Source organism: Leuciscus leuciscus (genome assembly GCF_965113295.1).
Source record: "Leuciscus leuciscus genome assembly, chromosome: 20".
Taxonomy (NCBI): Eukaryota; Metazoa; Chordata; class Actinopteri; order Cypriniformes; family Leuciscidae; genus Leuciscus; species Leuciscus leuciscus.
In genome coordinates this window covers 12,122,424-12,141,878 of record NC_138744.1, presented here as the reverse complement: position 1 = coordinate 12,141,878, position 19,455 = coordinate 12,122,424, and the positions used below count along the sequence as shown (strand labels likewise).

The window sequence follows — 19,455 nt, the reverse complement described above, 5'->3', positions numbered from 1 at the left end:
TGTACTGAGTTATAGTGTAATGGAATTGCATAATAAAAATTGTCGGTAACACTTTAGTTTAGCATCCTATTCCCACTATTAACATGCATATTACTAGGATATTGGCTGTTTATTATTACTCATAAAGCACATATTAATGCCTTATTCTGCTTGACCATATCCTACATCCCTTAATCCTACCCAAAACCTAACTACTACCTTACTAACTATTAATTACCAGTAATTAAGAGTTTGAGGCAAAAGTTGTAGTTAATGGTTAGTTAAAATGAGAATTAGACCCTAAAGTGTGTCCAATTTATCATATTTTTGCATCATAAATTTCATTGTCTCGGTTTCATTGCAGTGACGCATGGCATTTTGTGTATAAACGACTCACCTTTCTTCTGGTATGCAGTCTGAAGACTCTGTGCCATCACAAAACTGCATGCCTGTCTGAGAGGTTTGTCATACGCCCCACACACACGTGTGTCAGGATACAATACACACGCAAAATACAGAGGGCCTTCATCGCGAATGTCGGACACGTGACACAGTTCTTCTTCTTCACACCCTGAAACCCATCACCCATATTCAAAGAACAGAAAGGGAAACATTGTTGCACTACACAGACATTTACTAACTAATTGTAATTGTATAATTGTAAACAAACATTTTGCATCTTACGTTTTAGGCACAACAGCTGAGCTTCCTGGAAAGTGTACTGGTGTTTAAAGATCCAGTAAAGCTGACTAGGCAGTTTCCTCTCTGCGTCGACTTTTATATCACCACTCTCCAGAACACCAAAAGCCTCCTTTACTGAGTCTAAGTGGACATTAAAGTAGAAACAGAAATTAAATACCAATAAAATAAATATTATTAATACCATTTAAAAAGTACAACGTTTTAAGGGTACTTTTGAGCACAAGAAGACAAAAATGCTCAGGTATATATAAGTTTGGCTTAATTTCACTCATTCGTACCAGAAAGTAGGATTCTGGAATCCTCTACAACAGCTGATCCACTGCAAGCAGAGGGAGGACGTGTGTTCATATCAGACTCTGAGAACATAAATTATAAGTTTATGGCTATACATGAGCACATTTAATCAAAATATATACTTTTATTTATGACAGGCATTTAAAATGCTTTATTAGTGTCCTGCTCATGCATGCAGACTATGTCCAAACCTTTCCAGATGTAGACACGTTGGAAACTGATGAGAGTTTCCTGATAACCAGTTTTATTTTTGCTGGATGCCGGTAAGGCTGCATCAGCTGCAAGAAATGTTCATTTTCATTACAATGCCAATCAATTCATAAAATCATAAATCTTGATATAGCATACAATCAAGTGTTTGTATTAGTGAGTTTATGAAATTGGTACGGGGTGGGGAAGAATGATGCAATAGAGGGTAAGCGCTGGAAAAACGAAACAATTGATAAAGGTCAAATAACAGCTGAACCATGCTGTGCAATTTTTAAACAACAATTAAACATCTGTGTACATTTGTAGTTATGAAATCTGGAGTGTGTATGTGGGACTCATACTGATGGTGAAGTTCTGTCCGCCAAAGTTGAAAGTGAAACGTTTCAGTTGTTTGCTGTATTGGACACCAGCACCACAGATGCGTTTGGAGGACGCCACGTTCCTCACGTCCCAGTCTGTCTCGCTGCACTGCAGCACTGAAGGAGCGCTCAGGAGCCCACACATGATAGAGCCTGCAACACAGGACACAAACCATTTAACAACGTAACACATGGATGTGAACCCTCACTCACCTTTTCTGATTTAGATTGTATTTGGATTATTATACTTTGATAACTTCTAAAAAAAACCTGATGTGATTATTTTTATACATTTAAAAAATCTTTATATATAAAGAGTTTGTAACATTCACTACCATTCAAAAGTTTAGAGTCAGTAAGAATAGTTTTTTTGGGAAAGAAATTAAAGAAATGTATATTTTTATTTAACAAGGATGCATTAAATTGATCAAAAGTGACAGTAAAATTTTTTATAATGTTACAAAAGCTTCCTATTTCAGATAAGTGCTGTTCATTTGAAATTTCTGTTCATCAAAGAATCCTGAAAAAATATTGTACACAATATTGTACTTTTAACATTGATGATGATAATAATATATGTTTCTTGAGAAGCAAATCAGCATATTAGAATGATTCTGAAGGATCATGTGACACTGAAGACTGGAGTAATGATGCTGACAATTCAGTTTTGCAATAATCAGAATAAATTGCATTTTAAAATATATTCAAATAGAAAACAGCTTTTTTAAATTGTAAAAAATAATCCGCAAAATTACTGTTTATGATGCATTTCGATCAAATAAATGCAACCATGGTAAGCAGAAGAGATTTCTTTAAAAAACATGTACAAATCTGACTGATAAAAAAAAAAAAAAAAAAGTTGTTGATATATTATATAATATAATAAAAATATTTTTTAAAGAACATTTTATTTAAAAATACATTTCATAATATATATAAAATATTGAAATATATAATTGTCAAAGTTTTTTGGAAGTATTAAAGAAACAGTTTAAGATGTGTGTCGCACGGGCCCTTTTGGTTTTGTCTCCCAATGATTTGGGTGTTAGAATACTGGAAAGAAGCTACATCTGCTCCTAATGAGTGAGAGCGTCCCTGACCTCCATCGAGGACATTCTGGTTCAGGATGAATCCATCACAGCAGTTCTCACGGCTGCATGAGTTGACGCAGAAACGATGGACGTCAGCCAGAGTGGATCCACGTGAATCGAACACAAGCGTCTGATACACTCCAGAACCGGTCTTACGGAAACTCAGCCTCTCAAAACTCTTCAGGCCTGCTGTGCTGAATTCATGACCTTTTGTCAAAATATGAAGGGTAGAGAGTAAAAGAGAAAGAAAGAAGAACAGAGATTCTTTAAGTCGTGGCCAAGAAACACAAGTGCATCTAAATGCCTGTGGGTTGCCAAAAATAATCAGAAACTGGGAGCTCCGTTCTTGAGAGAAGTCTCAAAGTATCAAGTCGTTTATTTCACATGGAAAAATATGTAACTGTTAACAGAACAAGCCTGCAGAATGTTTTTAATGACAATTTTGTTTATTCTTGTGTCCATGGATGACTAGACCGCTTTGTTCAAATCATTACTTTCAACCCACAACTTAATCTTTGGAACTACAGCTCAATTATGATATTGTATGTTGATTATATTTCATTGTTTTAGGCTCTTTGTCTCCTAGGATAGTTCATTCTCTATTCAGAGAAACTCAAAACTCTCCCCACATTTGATGCATCACCACATTTTACTGCAGTGTGTAACCAACACATGGTCCAGGTGACTCACAACAACTAACCAAACTGAAAACATAAGGGATATAACCAACAGCTGATGATCTTACCTTTCTTTCTCAGCACCGACAGATTGGGTTCATCTCCTTTTATTTTCAAAACACAGTGGAGAGTCTGGAACGTCTCAGCACCATCATTTCCCAGAAACCCTTTGCTCTGAAATGCAAACCGCAATTCTTTTTTTTCTCTTCCATTTTTTGTAATAACCATGTCACTTTTGGGAGTGCCACCAAGGCAAAAAAGACCCAATGCCAGATATAACACTGGAAATAATTCTTAAATATGATGAATGTCTGATACCATTCAAAAGTTAGGGGTCTTTTGGTAAGACCATTTTAAAAAAACATCACAGACAATAATTTCTGTAATCCAAAATTTCTAATTAACAAATACACCGCATACAATTCACATGGGGTAAAGTGTGAATGCATTTTGGTCATACTTGTTCAGAGGTCCTGCATTCAACATTATCTGTACTGGTGCTGTACAGCTCACAGTAAGTTTTCTCTTCATCACTGAAAATAGCAACATGTTGGCATGAATCTTCCAGGGCACAATCTATCAGAGATCAGGGATGAGATCAACTTTAGTCATGAAGAGTGTGAGAACACATCTAAATAATTCAGTACAGGTGCACAGCTGCAATATTTAACAGTGTATCTCACCAAGCACACACTTCCTGAGCTGTGTTTCCTTTGGCTGGGTTGAGGAATCAGAGCTCAGTATATCAGCACTCTCTGATTTCAGCAGCAGGGAGGAAGGAGCAACCACAGCAAACTTTTCCATTACTGCAAACACACAAAAAGTGATAATCTGAACAAACACACAAATACATTTATGTATTGTGCTTTCATACTGATAAAGATTTACTGATCTACTTAAGCACTGTTAAAGCAATAATGAAGCCAGTCTTGTGAAAAGCAAATTGTAGCTCTCCAAGTTTAGCCACACTAGTAGTTTGGTAGACTACAAGTTAACAAGTTATTTAAGAAAGCAATATATTTTAGAATATAAAACTACCACTGTCATTTGATTTACTTTTACAATCATTTATCTGGCTTCTTTTTATTAAGATCTTAGGTTAGGGTAAATTTACACCAAATATCGAATACAATTAGAAACAAATTCATCTACGTAACTGAATCAAAAAATATTGTAACAAATAGCGGAATTTAAAGTCGCCGTGAAATAGAACTAGTAATAGGTATTTTCTTCCGTATTATTATGTACACTTGAGTAAAATGGATTATCAATAAAGAAAATTCAAGTAGGTTAGAGGCTTGGATCTATACATCAGTTGTTGATTGGATGCAGGTAGATCTGAATGTAATGAGGTGGCGACTTTAAGGGGACTAAATGATGTCTAACATACGTCACTAGAGAGAAAAACTGAGTTATGACATTTTAATTAAAATTATTAAGTCAAAAAGGCTTTTAAAAATTAAACAAATGCATGGATGAATTGTTCACAATGTGATCAATAACATGCATTTAGAAAATAAATAAGTGCGTTTTCATTCTGTGCCAACTTTATAACTTTGGTTACACTTTAAAAACACCTGAACTACTGTCACACTGTATACAATTTTTTGCAGCATTGCTATTTTTAGTGATTTCTACTCCTTAACGCTGACTGTAGCACATACTTTTACACTCTTCAACTGTCATTGGACCATCAGAAGACGTCCAAGAAAGTTCCTCTCCCTGTGGGGAGACACACAGCCATCTGCCAGACACGGGGTGCTCCTGGGCTGACAGAAAATCCCCTTTATTTGTACAACTCAGTTTACTCTGCTGGCACTCAGTAAGACCTTGAGAGTATTCAGATAGAGAGAGGACAAACAGAAAACACAATTTTAAACCATGAAAAATCACAAGTGAAAAAAACAATACTCCTATATGGTCACTCTTCTGCCTCTGAAACCTATGATCTACATTTCGACAGAGCTGTCATGTATAACTAACCGTCTACACCAGCTGTTCTTGAATTTGTGTGACAGGTGGCACTTGGGCTGGGCTGATTTGTTTTGGCCATTACTCACAATGAGAAGCACTGAAGGCTCCCTGGGCCACAGTGGATGTTCCCGCACGGCAGGGAGAGCAGAAGACCTGCCCTTCTTCCTCTTGAAATGTATCACGTGGACACGGAGTACACACACCACCACTGGAAAATGAACCAGCTGGACACAACACTGTGCGTGAGAGAGGATAAAAACAAACACACAAGAAGCAGAGTGATTGAGCATGAGTAAGGATGGTGCAGAGTGGAAAAAGAAGCGAAAGTTTGACAGATGCAGAAGGGAAGATTAATAATAGAGAAGAAGCTGTGTGCAGTTTGAAATATTACATAAACCTTCACAAATACATTTACACATTTTTGCACACCACATTTCTATTTTCATACATGCCCGTTAAGCTAAAATGTGCATCAGTTATAGAACTATATAGCAAATTCAGAAACACAAGTAAAGCCATTTTCTTTTATGGTATACAGGCCAGTCTGTCATTAAGATGACCAAATAGTACAGAAGCCAACCTACCACACCCAGTGGATTGTGGGAGCCGCTTATAGCCAGCCATGCAGCTAAATGAGGGAGGACTAGAGAAAGCGAGAGAACCGTCAGAGAGGAAGATGGACAGGTATGACCCACTTCGGATTAATGCCTTCACACTGTTTAGCAGTCTCTCTTCACTAAGTGCTATATCTGGAAAAAATAAACATGGAATATTTAGAAAGAAAAGGACATGGAATAATAAAACACATCAATGATTCAGAGTAATGTGAGTGTGAAATTAAACATTTGGCATTAGATATTTGAAAGGCTGCTCTCACCAATATCATGAAGATCAGGGAGAGATGTTATAGGCAGGTCAGAGAGGCGGGCCCTAAAGGTGATGCGCACAGTGACCTCCTTGTCAGTCAAACACTCAAGAGACACAGATGACTCGTCACAGACTGAAACAGAGCTGGTCTGGCCGGATGAGGTCAGCTAAGACACGTAAACAAGTATTCAAAAGAAGTTGTATGTTTTAGAGATCTGCACAATTTGTTGATGTTCTACTGTAGGCCAAAGTTACCTACATATTGAATATGACATTTGCAATTTATCTAATATTGTAGTCCAAGTAACAATTTACTTGTCCATCCAAACTAGTATTAGTGTTAAATTCCCCTACGAAGTCTTTAAAGGAAAATGGTGATGATAAAAATATGAGATGTGAGGAAAAATTATATTACAATTGTTTTGCGTTTATTTGCAAAGGTCTTTTGTTTCTCAATAAATTTTGCGTTCGCTCCAAAAGTTTTGTGTTCCCACAAAAGTTTGCATTCACTGGCAAAGAATGCAAAAGTTTGGCAAGCAAACACAAAGTTTCTCAGGGGAGAGCAAAACTTCTGCAAACTTTTCTCTCATATTTTTTGTCTATGACCATGTCCCCTTAAGGGCTCTGTAAAACCCAGGGGGTCTATGGAAAATGTAAGACAAAATATTTATTTTTAAACATTTATATTATTCGATTTTTTTGTATTAGTAGATAAAAACATACACTGCCGACTTAATACAATATAAATATTTTCCAATTATTTTTGAAATAATTAGCTTTGGCTTTCGGAGTATGACAAAATAAAAGCCAGTTATTTGATTTTAAATCATATTGTGGTAACTCTTGTTACATATACTTACTGTAGCAATAACAGTAAATTATGCATAATTGCACGCTACTAACCCTAAACCAAACTCTAACTCCAGCCCTAATTGTACAGTAAGTACATGTTAATTAATATTACTCCGTACTTAAATGTAAAGTTACACTGTAACAAGGACACCTTAAAATAAAGTGTAAAATGTCTTCTCTTTATTATATTATGCTTTTTTTTTTGTCACACATTAAAAATGTGTTTTTATACATGAATATATATAATATATGTCAAAGCAGACTGTGTGTGTTGTACCTGTAAGCTGCAGAGACCTGTAGCTCTCATGTCTCGCAGCAAAGCAGCCTGTAGCTCAACACTCAACACATTGCAACTCTTTTGGCCCTCAGCCAGGAACATCTGTAGCTCTAAGGACACCTGCACTGTCTGCAAAACCTGAGGCTCTGATTGACATCAAAACCACACAGACTCTCAGTAATTAGAGCAACAAGACTTCATAGAAAGACAAATCCCAAAAGGAAATACTGCAACAACCTGTGAGCATTTTAACAGGAAAATAGAACATTGTGTGTGTGGCCTTTACTTTGGCAGGCGTAAGACAGTGGAGCATCATCAAGCCAGTTTTTCGACTGCGGATCACACAGGAAGCTGGCGACAGGAAGGGTGTTAACATAACCTTGGTCACAGAACAGCTCACAGCGCTGTGTCTGCTGGCCCGCAACATTCGCAGTGCTACAAAGAATGGCACCATGGGAAATGTCTCCGTATGGAAGGGAGCATTCAGGAACTGAAAAGGGAAACAAATAAGGGAAATTCATGTTGCACAAGCATATGAAACATTTATTATTATCAATGCAAATTATTTTATTTTTTTACATTTTTGAACGATACCATTCAAACATTTGTGGTAAGACTAATAAAAAGACAGAAAATAACTATTTTATTAATTTATTAAATTGATCTAGAGTGACAATGAAGACATTTATAATGTTACAAAATATTACTATTTAATAAATGCAAATAAATACTGTTCGTTTAACTTTTTATTCATCAAAAAATCCTTGAAAAAATATAACCATTTCCACAAAAATGTTAAGCAGCACAACTGTTTTCAACATTGATAATAAGAAATGTTACTTGAGCACCAAATCAGCAAATTAGAAAGATTTCTGAAGCATCATGTGACACTGAAAACTGGAGTAATGATAGTGAAAATTCAGCTTTGCCATCACCAGAATAAATTACATTTTAAAATATATTCAAATAGAACATCTATAATAATATTTCACAATATTACTGTTTTTACTGCATTTTTGGTCAAATAAACGCAGACTTGGTGAGCATAAGAGACTCCTTACAAAAACAAACAAAAATGTTAATGTTTCCAAGCTTTTGACAGGTACTGTATCCATGCACATTATATTTGTATTTATTTATCTTCATTCTTAAGCTTTAATCAAAATAACAGTGACATCCCTTCTCTTCTCTGATGACATTTACCGGTTAGAGGGCAGGACAACCTGTCACTCACATGAAATCACAGCAATAACAAAACACAACTATCCAATCAATTCCAGATTGACAAAATAAAGTACCACCCTACATTTTTTTTCTCGTTTGAGAAGCAGTTTCACTTGTGTTTACATTTAACAATAGGGAAGAAAAGACTATCGCAACCTCCATTTCATGCCGACTTTAAAGAAATGCAAAGTGTGACCTAATTCACTTACTATCACAGGCTGGGGTTTGTCCTGTGCTGCGAGAGGTCCGTGTTTTCGGCAGCTCTTTTCCGCTTTGAGAAACACACCAACAGTCGGACAGGTCACACTGCAGGGGTAAGAACCGCTGCCCGTCCTGCACACATTCAGGCTCATACCCCACACCGACCTCTCTCTGCAATGCCAGAGTCTTCTGTAGAGAACACCAACCTGGACCTACAACACACAAAATAATACAAAGGTCTGACGTGGTACATTTCTCAACACCTTGCTACCAGACACGGTACTTAAAGGGAGAGTTCACTTTGAAATTAAATTTTGGTATGTTTTAGCTTACCTCAAGGGCATCCAAGATGTAGGTGTCTTTTTTTCCACAGTAGTTTCAATTTTTATATTTTTAGGTCAAACCGTTCTTGTCTGTCAGTCATATAATGCAGGTCGATGGTCACCACCTCAAAGAGCATGCACAGAGTCCAAATTAAAACAATTCCCCATCGTCCAAATTAAACAATTCCCCATCGTAAGTACACATTGATGGCCTAAGACACGAAACGAGCGGCTTGTGTGAGAATACGAACAGTATTTATATAGTTTTTACCTCTTGTACACAGCCACGTCCAAGTGATCTGAGAGCGCGGGCGGGTATAGATATATACACTAGATGTCGCCTTGGCTACGGTTTCGTTCCAATGAACTGCAGTAGCCAAGGCGACTTCTATTGTATATATCTATACCCGCCCGCGCTCTCAGCGGGCGGGTATAGATCCTTATCTCACTATATCTTATCTCACTATAAATACTGTTCGTTTTCTCACACAAACCGCTCGTTTCGTGTCTTAGGCCATCAATGTGTACTTACGATGGGGAATTGTTTAATTTGGACGACGGGGAATTGTTTTAATTTGGACTCTGTGCATGCTCTTTGAGGTGGTGACCATCGACCTGCATTATATGACTGACAGACAAGAACGGTTTGACCTAAAAATATCAATATTGAAACTACTGCAGAAAAAAAGACACCTACATCTTGGATGCCCTTGAGGTAAGCTAAAACATACCAAAATTTAATTTCAAAGTGAACTATCCCTTTAATGTTGGTGCTGGAACATCATTCTTATCAACCAATCACATGTTAGGAATAGTTTTTTGGCTCAGGTGAAAATTCTTAACCCTGTGGTCATGACCCCATATGTTAAGATGTACAGGGTAGCATTTCTATGAACTATATATATATATATAAAAGTATATATATATATATATATATATATATAAAAAAGTATAAATATATATATATATATATATATATATAAAAAAGTATAAATATTTATTATACTTAAAATATTATGTGAAATGTACACTACAGTGATGAAGGGCTGTTGAACACAGGGCTTTTTTTTTAGATGCATTTTTTTACTTGAAAAACATGCAGCTCATTCATTGAAACTAAATTCCTATCACCCTTTATTCCCTAAGGTTTTATGGTTAGGTTACAGTTAAGTTGATGATCGAAAATCATGTATGTAGGGATGTATGTATGTATGTATGTATGTATGCATGCATGGATAGATGGATGGATGGTTGATGGATGGATTACATTGCAGTTCTCCAGAGGGATCGGCGATGGCAGGTTGGATGACTTGTCCGGTTATTGGACTCACACACAACCCCTGCGAATGGCCTGAACTGGTCTTCTGGAGTACTGAAACCTCACCATCCTACAGATATGTGCACACAAACAATGAGACAGATACACATGAAATGCAAACCTTCAGTAGTTATTATTGAATGTACTTTTTTATGTACAGTACAACCTAAATAACCACAAAAAGAAGGCCTTACCTCCTCACATGAGGGGCTATATGTGAAAGTGATATTAGAGCTTGTTTGCATCCAATCAGAAAGCAGAAAATGACTTTGGAGCCTTTGGCATGTAGTTTGACCTGGGAGACAAATTATTACAAGTCAGCATACAGGTTAAATGATAAAACCAATAAGTAAAACTAGCAGTTCACCCAAACAACCTTGATTATTATTGAAAAGATTTGAGAAAAACATGAGATTGGACTCTTACACTGCTGAGGGGCCGCAGAACGAGACATCAGAGACCCTGTGATGTATCTGCCCTCCTCATCAACACACCAACAGTGACCTATGATATCAGACAGAGCAAAAACATGAAAATTATCCACAAATAAATATTTCAAAGTTTTCTTTTGGCAGAAGTATTCTACTGTTCAAAAGTTTGGCATCAGTAAGATTTTTTTAAAGAAATTCATATTTTTATTCAGCAAGTATGCGATAAATTGATTTAAAAAATGACAGTAAAGACTTCTACATTGTAACAAAAAAATCTATTTCAAATAAATGCTGTTTTTTTTTTTTACTTTCTAGTCAAAGAGGCCTGAAATAAAATTCAAAAATTATGATAAGAACTTTATCTTAAGCACCAAAACAGCATATTAGAATGATTTCTGAAGGATCATGTGACCCTGAAGACTGGAGTAATGATGCTGAAAATTCAGCTATGCAATCACAGGAATAAATTACATTTTAAAATAAATAAAACAGAATCCAGTTATTTTAAATTGTAATAATATTTCACAATATCACTGTTTTTACTGTATTTCTTTTTATCAAATAAATGCAGCATTGGAGAGTATAATAGACTTGCAAAAACATTAAAACATCTTACCGACCCTAACTTTTAAACTGTAATGTATGAGCCAATCTGTTTATATGAAGTAAGAAGTACCGGAGTATGGTCTCACCTGTGCTTTGGTGGCACTGATTGGGCAGCCACTGGCCATAAGCATCACACTGTGGGATGTAGGGCTGGTACCCCAGCATTAAACTTTGTCTGTCTTTGTCACTGGCCATCATTCTGCTCTGCCAGTAGAAATGTAGGGCTGTTGAGAAGCGAAAGCATATTTAATATAAGTGTGGGTAGAGCTTTATAGCAAATAACCAAAGAAATGAAGTGTGGAATGTTTAATTACATAGCAGAAGGGGAGGGGCTATCAGACTTGTTGACTCAAATAACTTAATGACTAAATAACCTTATAAAATTCTTACACTACACAGTTGAGTCCATAGTGCATAAGTATAGTGTATAAGTGCATAGTGTATAGTGAATCATTTGGGACACTTCATTTCCAGGGTTTTCTCAAGCATTACTTTCTTCTGCAGCATCTTTTAACTTTCATTTTGAGACAGATAAAACAAAAGACTGTACTGGAATGAGCTGCGAGTCTCAATGCTGAGTTGATGTTGCTCAGCAGAGTTTGAGTGATGGGGATCTTTGAGGACCGTGTCTGCTCCAACTCCACAGGGCTCAGATAGACACTCTCAGCCAGGAGGAAACCGTACCCCACAGGCACATGCGAGTTGTTTGAAGCAAAGATTAGTTCCTCAGCCTGCTTCCGGAACTCAGAGACCTGGCTTTGAACAATAGAGCATGGACCTGGACCTGCAGAGACACACAAATGAGATATTATGAAGATGATTTAAATAGATTATAAAGCAATACTTGAGCAGATAGTAATGCCACTACATATATTAATTACTATTGTGTATAACTCACATTTGGGAATTTGTCCAACAGGAGCCTTGCTATCTGATAGCATGTCTCCTTGAGGGTTAACGCACCAGCATTGACGCAGGTGAAAGCTCCCAAGAGGAACACTGAAGTCTGATAGCGGACCTGGATAACCAGAATCCTCTCTTCTGATCAGTCTCCAGAAAGATAACGGGTTCAGAAAAACTGATGGTCCATAATTGGCCTCAACGCTCCCTTCTAACAAGTCAGATGGAACATCAGAGAACTTCTCAAATCTCGCCAGGACAGGGAATACTCTGTGGTGCCCAGCCTTGAACAATTCTGATACTAATGCTCGGAATGAAGTCATTGCTTCTGTGTTTCTTGCATAGGCCCGCAGAATTCCAAGAAGTTCTGAGACGGGCAGGTCTTGTCCGGAATTTATGATCTGAACCCACTCACGGTAGAAGTCGTTCACTTGTTCTGGAGGTCCATCGCACTGGATCTGGTTCCAGCTGCCATCATATGCACAACGAGGTATGTACACTTCAGAAAGCTGGGTTACAGAAGATGGATCTGTGAGAACAGAGCGGATTGTGGACAGGAATTTCTGGATCGCTGTAGCCTGGCAGCTTGTTGGACCTTTGGAAGATCAATAGAGGATAATATCAAATTACAACATATTTTAAATCATAAAACATAATATTAAAATGTCAATCCAAGTTGTTCATTTCAGATTTGTATAATTAGTGTTAATATGATGCCATTTCTGTATAGCAAAGGGCTTTTGTTGTCAATAAACTGCATGGCATTATGGTGCATTTCCGGTTTCTGCAGCCATTATGTAGTTCATTATGTAAATCTGAGAAATAAAGTCGCAATTCTGAGAACTAAAGGTTCAATTATGAGATTAAAGCTGCAATTATGAGATCACAATTGCAAGATATAACATTTATATTTATGCATTTGGCAGATGGTTTATCCTCTACATCCTGAACTACAGGAATGAGTATAAAGTCACAATTATGGAAAATAAGTCAATTTCTACATAGTGCCACAATTAACTCTGAGACAGAAATTAGCTTTTATACACTTTCAGAGAGTCATTGGGACAGTACCCTTCAAGAGACAACATTGTACCAACAACAACATTATCCCTAAAAGGATCCTAGTAGTACTCTAAGGTACAAATATGCACCTTTTAGGGGTAAATAAGGTACAAAGTTGTCCCTTTAAGGGTACTTCCCCAGTGACAAGGTACTGTACCCCTACAGGTAAAACATTTACCAGCGTAGGTTACATAAGGCTGACTATGAAATGTGTTCCACATTCAGCGTAAAAAGTACACCAACAATTTTGAGAGTAAAATAAATAAAAAGCAAATAGCAAAACTTTGAGAAGAAGCCTTGCAAAACTGAAAGCACCTAAGCTCCATAAAACAAGATGTCTCTATAATGCATACATTTTGGCTGGTTGTTTATTACATATGAGCCAGATCATTTAATGTGTGTTTAATTAAATGAATGAACATAGCTCTGTAATTAATCATCTGTGTTTAGTGTTCAGACTCACATTGAAGAGAGCTTCCTGAACTCTGAATGCTGAGTTTTGTTCCAGATCGGTCCACGCAGAAACAACTTTTGCCAAGGCACTGTCTTGCTACGTAAGCACCATCAGTCTCACATTTAGGAATGAAGACCTCAGATCCTGCAGAACTACTAGCTTTGACTGCAATAGCCATCTTACGTTCTTTCTCACACTGGGATAAGCATCTCGGTCTGGACCCAGTAGTGCGAGAACCTGTTATCTCCAGACCACGAGAGTCCACACACCAACACTCTGTGCCCTGACATTGAACTTCTTGGTATAGTCCATTCTCAGTGCACTGGGGTATGTATGAAGTCAAGGTGGAAGTCACAGGCTTACAAACATCTGATTTCTGGAAAATTGCACGAAACAGCTGACCCAACTGGGTGCTTTCATTTGCCTTCAGCTGTTTGATGGCCTCTCGAAGGGCAGTGAGAAACTGCTCATTCTCAAGAGCCATTGAAACAAGTTTAATCATATCTCGGTTGATTTTCAGGTTTACAGAACGACCAAATGCATCAGAAATCTCCTGGTCTATATTAAGACTGACAGAGTCATCTGCAAAGGTCTTGGCCAACTGCATCAAGCCGGTCCCGGCCTGCATCAGACCAACTTGACTAAAAACTTGACTGAAACTCAATGTACCACTGTTTCCAACATTGCCAGTGAAGTTGAAATTGCCAACATTCTTCAGGAATTTTCCTCCAAAGAGATTCTCCTGGAGTCTCTTGGGATTCGGGGCAAGAGCAATAGCTTTTAGGGCAAGAGCCCCAGAGGGAAACATCCCTTGAAGGAGCTCTGCCAGGATTTCTCTGACATTTGGACGCTCCAACTCTGGCAACGACTGCAGAGGACCAGAGTTGGCCAAAAGCTCCTGGAATTCAGGACTGCAAGTACCAAGAAAAGAGAGGGTGTCTTTGGAAACGGAGAACACGTTGCTCTTGCTGAAGTCTCCAGCTGGGCCATAAAAAAGCCTGGAGAGGGCTTGTCTCCTCTCAGACAGGCAGTCTTTCACTCCAGTGCCTAAACAAACAAGAGAAACAACATTAGTCAGTGCACAAACTCCATTCTACTTAAAAATGTTAAGGGACCGCTAAACCATAAACTCTCAGAACTCAAAGATTAGTTTTTGCTTCATGGGTCCCTTGGCAGGTAAAATAACTTAAATAAGCTTAAAGATCAATATTATTATAGAATAAAATGTACAATTAAAGCATGAATTTCTTCTGCTAGATTGGATTAATTCAAGTAGTTCACAATGTGTTTAAAGATGTCTTTTTACATATGTACTATTTGACTACCTACTGATTAATGTTATTGATTGATAAAATCAAGATTTACTGTTACCAGAGACGCTGAAGGGGCATCATGGCACATAAGTATGGAATATACCGTGAAATACACACAAATGCAATTAAGGCCAAACTCACTACATTTTGGTAGTCCATACTGCCGTGTGCCAAAGATCTCTTTGCCATCAGCATCCACACACCAGCACTGGCCACCGGACTGACACTGGGCTGGCACATACACTCCATTATCAGTACAGGAGGGTACAAAGGAATTACCAGCCTGAGTAGCTGCGGCCCGTTCACTCTCGCATGGGGTGGGACCTTATGAATACAAAAAGAGTTGGGCACTGTTGGGTTGAGCACCTGTACTTTTACACAGATATAGCAAGTGTTAGGGGTCAATTTTATTCCCGCACTGCCTGTATAGTATTATTTGATTGTTTTTCATATTCTATGCTTGCTATGAAACTAATGTTTATTTAGTCACCACACATTTTTTTTTTTTTATTATCACAAGAAAAGTAGATAAATGTTTTGCAAATTATTCTTGTTTAAAGTTTACAGTATATTTTTCTCAAATGATATGCTTACATGTATATGAAACTAAAATGTATTAGTCACCGCAAAAAACATTTAAGTTTATTTTATAATGGCAAAATTGTGGGCGGGGGCAAATTGTTCTTGTTTAAAGCATAATATGACAAAATGTAATTAAGTTTATGTTTAAATCAAGAAAATACTATTTGCAAATGAAGAAAAATAAACTTAAACCTAATAAAAATTAACATCTTAAATTGACCTGAGAAGCAAAAATGCTTATCTTTAATGATATTTAGATATTTTTACTGGAAAACAATGCAAAAAAAAAAACTGATTAAGAAAATGATTTTTTTACAGTGTATGACCATCATTATAGTTGCTTTCCTTTTCAACAAAATGTTGCATACATCTAAATTTCCCGCTGACGGCCAGCTGGACAGCAAGGTAGCGGCGCTGTAGGATTCGATACATGTTTGACTGTCCAAATGCACTTCCTGCAGTCAGGTCTGAAAACGCTGTGTCGTACACCTCATCCAAAAGCAGCTCCACACCTAGACAAACCAAAATCAAAACAATTCATCTTTATAATACAGCACACAAAATTTCACAACTTGATCAGGCCAAACTAATCCTTGAATGACAACACAAAATCATAGCAACACTTGACATTTAGGTGATGCTTTAATACAATTTGATTTATGGTTCACTTATTTCAGGGACAGTTGCCCAGGATCAAACAGAGTTCACTGCTTTGGGAAAGCACAATGGTGATAGTTTATGGATCACTCCTTGCAGGGTTTGAACTTTTGGCCCAGTTCTGTAACCTGAAATATAACGGAAGAGGTGTGTATCACCTGTGCTTGGCATTTCTCTTCCACGACTGTCTGCACAGAAACAATAACTAGATAGCTCTGGGTAGGCCTTTCTGAAAACACTAAAGGTCTGGAACACTTCTGGGTCTCTGTTGATGAAAAGAAACATCAGTTAAATAAGTCACTTGGAGTAGATGTATTTTAAACTAAAGAACTAAAGAAAACAGGAAAATTAGGAAAAGGGAAAACAGTTACAAATGCTTCCTCTATCTGACACAATCCTGCTATCTAGTGGTAAAACATGCATGCTTGGGCTGGTTTCCCAGATGCAAATGTCTAGCCCTTCACTAAAAGAGCTTTCAGAAGGGAATCTTTATTCAAATAAATGACAATTTCATATGAGAAAATAATCCTTATTTGACAATTTAAATAAAATGTGGGGTCAGTAAGATTTGTGTTTATTATTTTAAAGAAATAAACATTTATTCAGCAAGAATGCAATGAATTGATTTAAAAAAAACGATATGTATATATGCTGTTTGAACTTTAAATACAGCAAAGAGTACTAAAATGTATCATGGTTTCCACAAAAATATTAAGAACCACAAATGTTTTCAACACTGATAATTACAAGAAACATTTTGAGCAGCAAATCAGCATATTAGAATGATTTCTGAAGACACTGAAGACTTGAGTAATGATGCTGAAAATTCAGCTTTGCCATCTCAGGAATAAATTACATTTCAAAACATATTAAAATAGAAAACACTCATTTAAATTGTAATAATATTTCACAATATAACTGTTTTTCCTGTATTTTTGATCAAATAAATGCAGCCTTGGGTAAGTTTACAAGACCAAAATAATGAAAAGAAAAACTTATCGACCCCAAACTTTTGAGCGGTACTGTAAGGTTTGAAGAAAAGGCATGTATCACCTGTTAAAGGTGTGTAACAGATCAAAGATCATCCTGTCAGAGGTGTTGACAAACTTGCACTGCACAGGTAAGAAGCTCCCATCATCTGAGCACTGAGGGGGAGAGGGTTCTCCGAAACCATGAAGGAGTCGCCGCTGTCTCACCTCACAAACACCAGGACCTAGGGTCAAGGGTTTAGATTCATTTTACATCTGATCACTAATAGGATCCATTTAAGCATCATCCAGCAATTTAAGAGTCAGGGTTAAAATAGCTATGAAAACACATAAGCAGATAAAACTCTTGATCTTTCATTTAGAGACTCATCTAAACTGTTCAACTAATGCATCTAGGGAATCAAATGAATATGACACTGAATAAGAGAACTCACACTTTAAGAGTTTTCCATTTTGCCTGGTTCCGTAGATCTCCATGCCTTCTTGGTCCACGCACCAGCACTGGCCACGGGACGCATCACACTGCACTTGCTCGTACTCACCTGAGTCCAAACACACTGGCACCAGGGTTGTGTCTCCAGTCTGCAGTGCCTGTTGTCTCTGGAGCTGGCATGAGGTCAAACCTATAGTGAGGACAGAGTGTGGTCAATTAAAATGATTCAATGGACACATATAACTTATGATTATACTATATCCTTATGTAAACGTTCTCTTAAATATGTTAATCATGCTTAATATTAACAGCATATCTCTGTTGTTGACTTGTGACCTTAAGCGGTTGCACAAGGATTATGTTTGGGTTCCCAAAGACACCAAGCAAATACACTACAGTTTAAAAGTTTAGGGTCGGAAGGATTATTTAAATGTTTTTGAATGAAGTCTCTTATGCTGACCAAGGCTGCATTAATTTGATCAAAAATACAGTAAAAACAGAAATATTTTGAATTATTATTACAATTTATTTTCTATTTTAAAATGCCATTTATTCCTGTGATTGCAAAGCTGAATTTTTACCATCATTACTCCAGTCTTCAGTGTCACACATTATGCTTCAGAAATCATTCTAATATGCTGATTTGCTGCTCAAGAAACATTTATTATCATAAATATTGAGTAGTGCTGCTTAATTTTTTATTTTATTTTTTAATTCTTTGATGGAATTAATGCTGTTCTATTGAACTGTTCTCTTTAACAAATGTAAAAGCCTTTACTTTTTCAAATCAATTGCATCCTTGCTTCATAAAAGTATCAATCAATGTAACAATCTTGCAAAAAAAAATAGGTTAAAATAAGTTCTTACTGACACCAAACTTTTGAACGCTAGTGTAAACATAGAAATGTGACTGGCATTCAATCAAATAATATGTTTATTATAGAAAAATAAAAATGTAAGAAATTAAAATAAACAACTGATATTTATTCACGTCTTGCATTAGGGTTTTCAAGGACCCCAAATGCAAGTAAAAGCCACTTTTTTTAAAACAGAGGACATGTTGTCAAGTTGAAGTATGAAGAAGGGCTTACAATGAACAGTAGATCCATTTTGTCGACTCCCAGGTATCTCAATTCCCTCTGCATTCACGCACCAACATTCACCACCTCCACGATTACACTGAACATGCCTACAAGAATGGATTTTTTTTTTTTTTGACTTTCACAAACAACATGGAAATACCATGGTACATTTATATGATGATATATACAACATCGGTCCAGTTAGTGCACCTGAAGCGGCCATCCTCAGAGCACTGGGGGATGTGCTCATGTTCCTGAGCTGCACTGACAAACCTGAGCTGCTCACATTGACTCAGACTCTCTGTCTCCAGCTGGTACTCTAAAGGTAAAAATAATAATAATAATAGGTGGATGAATTTCCTAGTCCATAAAAATACAGCTCCCAAACAGTAAACATAAAGGTGATGTTGTGATTAGACCAAAGATGCTCACCTGAAATCTTTCCACATGTCAGAGAGAAGGTGCTAAGCAGTGTGGCAGTTAGACAAAAGAGCGTCATCTCTTCCATGTTCTGCATCTTCTCTAGGATGCAAGAACTCTCCTAGTGAATGCTACGAAACTGCAGCATCTTTTATACCATAGCCAAGATGTGCACTGT

At 37.0% G+C, this 19,455-nt stretch overlaps 1 protein-coding gene across 3 annotated transcripts in view; it reads right to left on the bottom strand.

The window, feature by feature from the left end:
- Nucleotides 1–19,448, bottom strand: part of tg (thyroglobulin) — a 35,343-nt gene extending 15,895 nt beyond the window's left edge. For 2 of the 3 annotated variants that reach the window (XM_082149726.1, XM_082149724.1), the window contains exons 1-31: nucleotides 19,290–19,448; nucleotides 19,068–19,176; nucleotides 18,867–18,964; nucleotides 17,777–17,965; nucleotides 17,407–17,566; nucleotides 16,512–16,618; nucleotides 16,065–16,208; nucleotides 15,256–15,438; nucleotides 13,811–14,848; nucleotides 12,284–12,880; nucleotides 11,936–12,169; nucleotides 11,472–11,609; nucleotides 10,775–10,852; nucleotides 10,543–10,643; nucleotides 10,298–10,418; nucleotides 8,716–8,919; nucleotides 7,569–7,772; nucleotides 7,283–7,428; nucleotides 6,164–6,320; nucleotides 5,871–6,035; nucleotides 5,373–5,522; nucleotides 4,977–5,141; nucleotides 3,996–4,118; nucleotides 3,773–3,888; nucleotides 3,381–3,486; nucleotides 2,645–2,842; nucleotides 1,527–1,697; nucleotides 1,167–1,253; nucleotides 960–1,037; nucleotides 664–801; nucleotides 377–550 (exon numbers count right to left, since the gene is read on the bottom strand). In XM_082149726.1, the coding sequence (XP_082005852.1) occupies nucleotides 377–550; nucleotides 664–801; nucleotides 960–1,037; nucleotides 1,167–1,253; nucleotides 1,527–1,697; nucleotides 2,645–2,842; nucleotides 3,381–3,486; nucleotides 3,773–3,888; nucleotides 3,996–4,118; nucleotides 4,977–5,141; nucleotides 5,373–5,522; nucleotides 5,871–6,035; nucleotides 6,164–6,320; nucleotides 7,283–7,428; nucleotides 7,569–7,772; nucleotides 8,716–8,919; nucleotides 10,298–10,418; nucleotides 10,543–10,643; nucleotides 10,775–10,852; nucleotides 11,472–11,609; nucleotides 11,936–12,169; nucleotides 12,284–12,880; nucleotides 13,811–14,848; nucleotides 15,256–15,438; nucleotides 16,065–16,208; nucleotides 16,512–16,618; nucleotides 17,407–17,566; nucleotides 17,777–17,965; nucleotides 18,867–18,964; nucleotides 19,068–19,176; nucleotides 19,290–19,374 (5,764 nt within the window). In that variant the 5' untranslated portion in view covers nucleotides 19,375–19,448. The remainder of the gene's footprint in view (nucleotides 1–376; nucleotides 551–663; nucleotides 802–959; nucleotides 1,038–1,166; nucleotides 1,254–1,526; nucleotides 1,698–2,644; nucleotides 2,843–3,380; nucleotides 3,487–3,772; nucleotides 3,889–3,995; nucleotides 4,119–4,976; nucleotides 5,142–5,372; nucleotides 5,523–5,870; nucleotides 6,036–6,163; nucleotides 6,321–7,282; nucleotides 7,429–7,568; nucleotides 7,773–8,715; nucleotides 8,920–10,297; nucleotides 10,419–10,542; nucleotides 10,644–10,774; nucleotides 10,853–11,471; nucleotides 11,610–11,935; nucleotides 12,170–12,283; nucleotides 12,881–13,810; nucleotides 14,849–15,255; nucleotides 15,439–16,064; nucleotides 16,209–16,511; nucleotides 16,619–17,406; nucleotides 17,567–17,776; nucleotides 17,966–18,866; nucleotides 18,965–19,067; nucleotides 19,177–19,289) is intronic. The other variant, XM_082149725.1, reaches the window with a different exon arrangement.
- Between the last annotated feature and the right edge of the window lie 7 nt (nucleotides 19,449–19,455).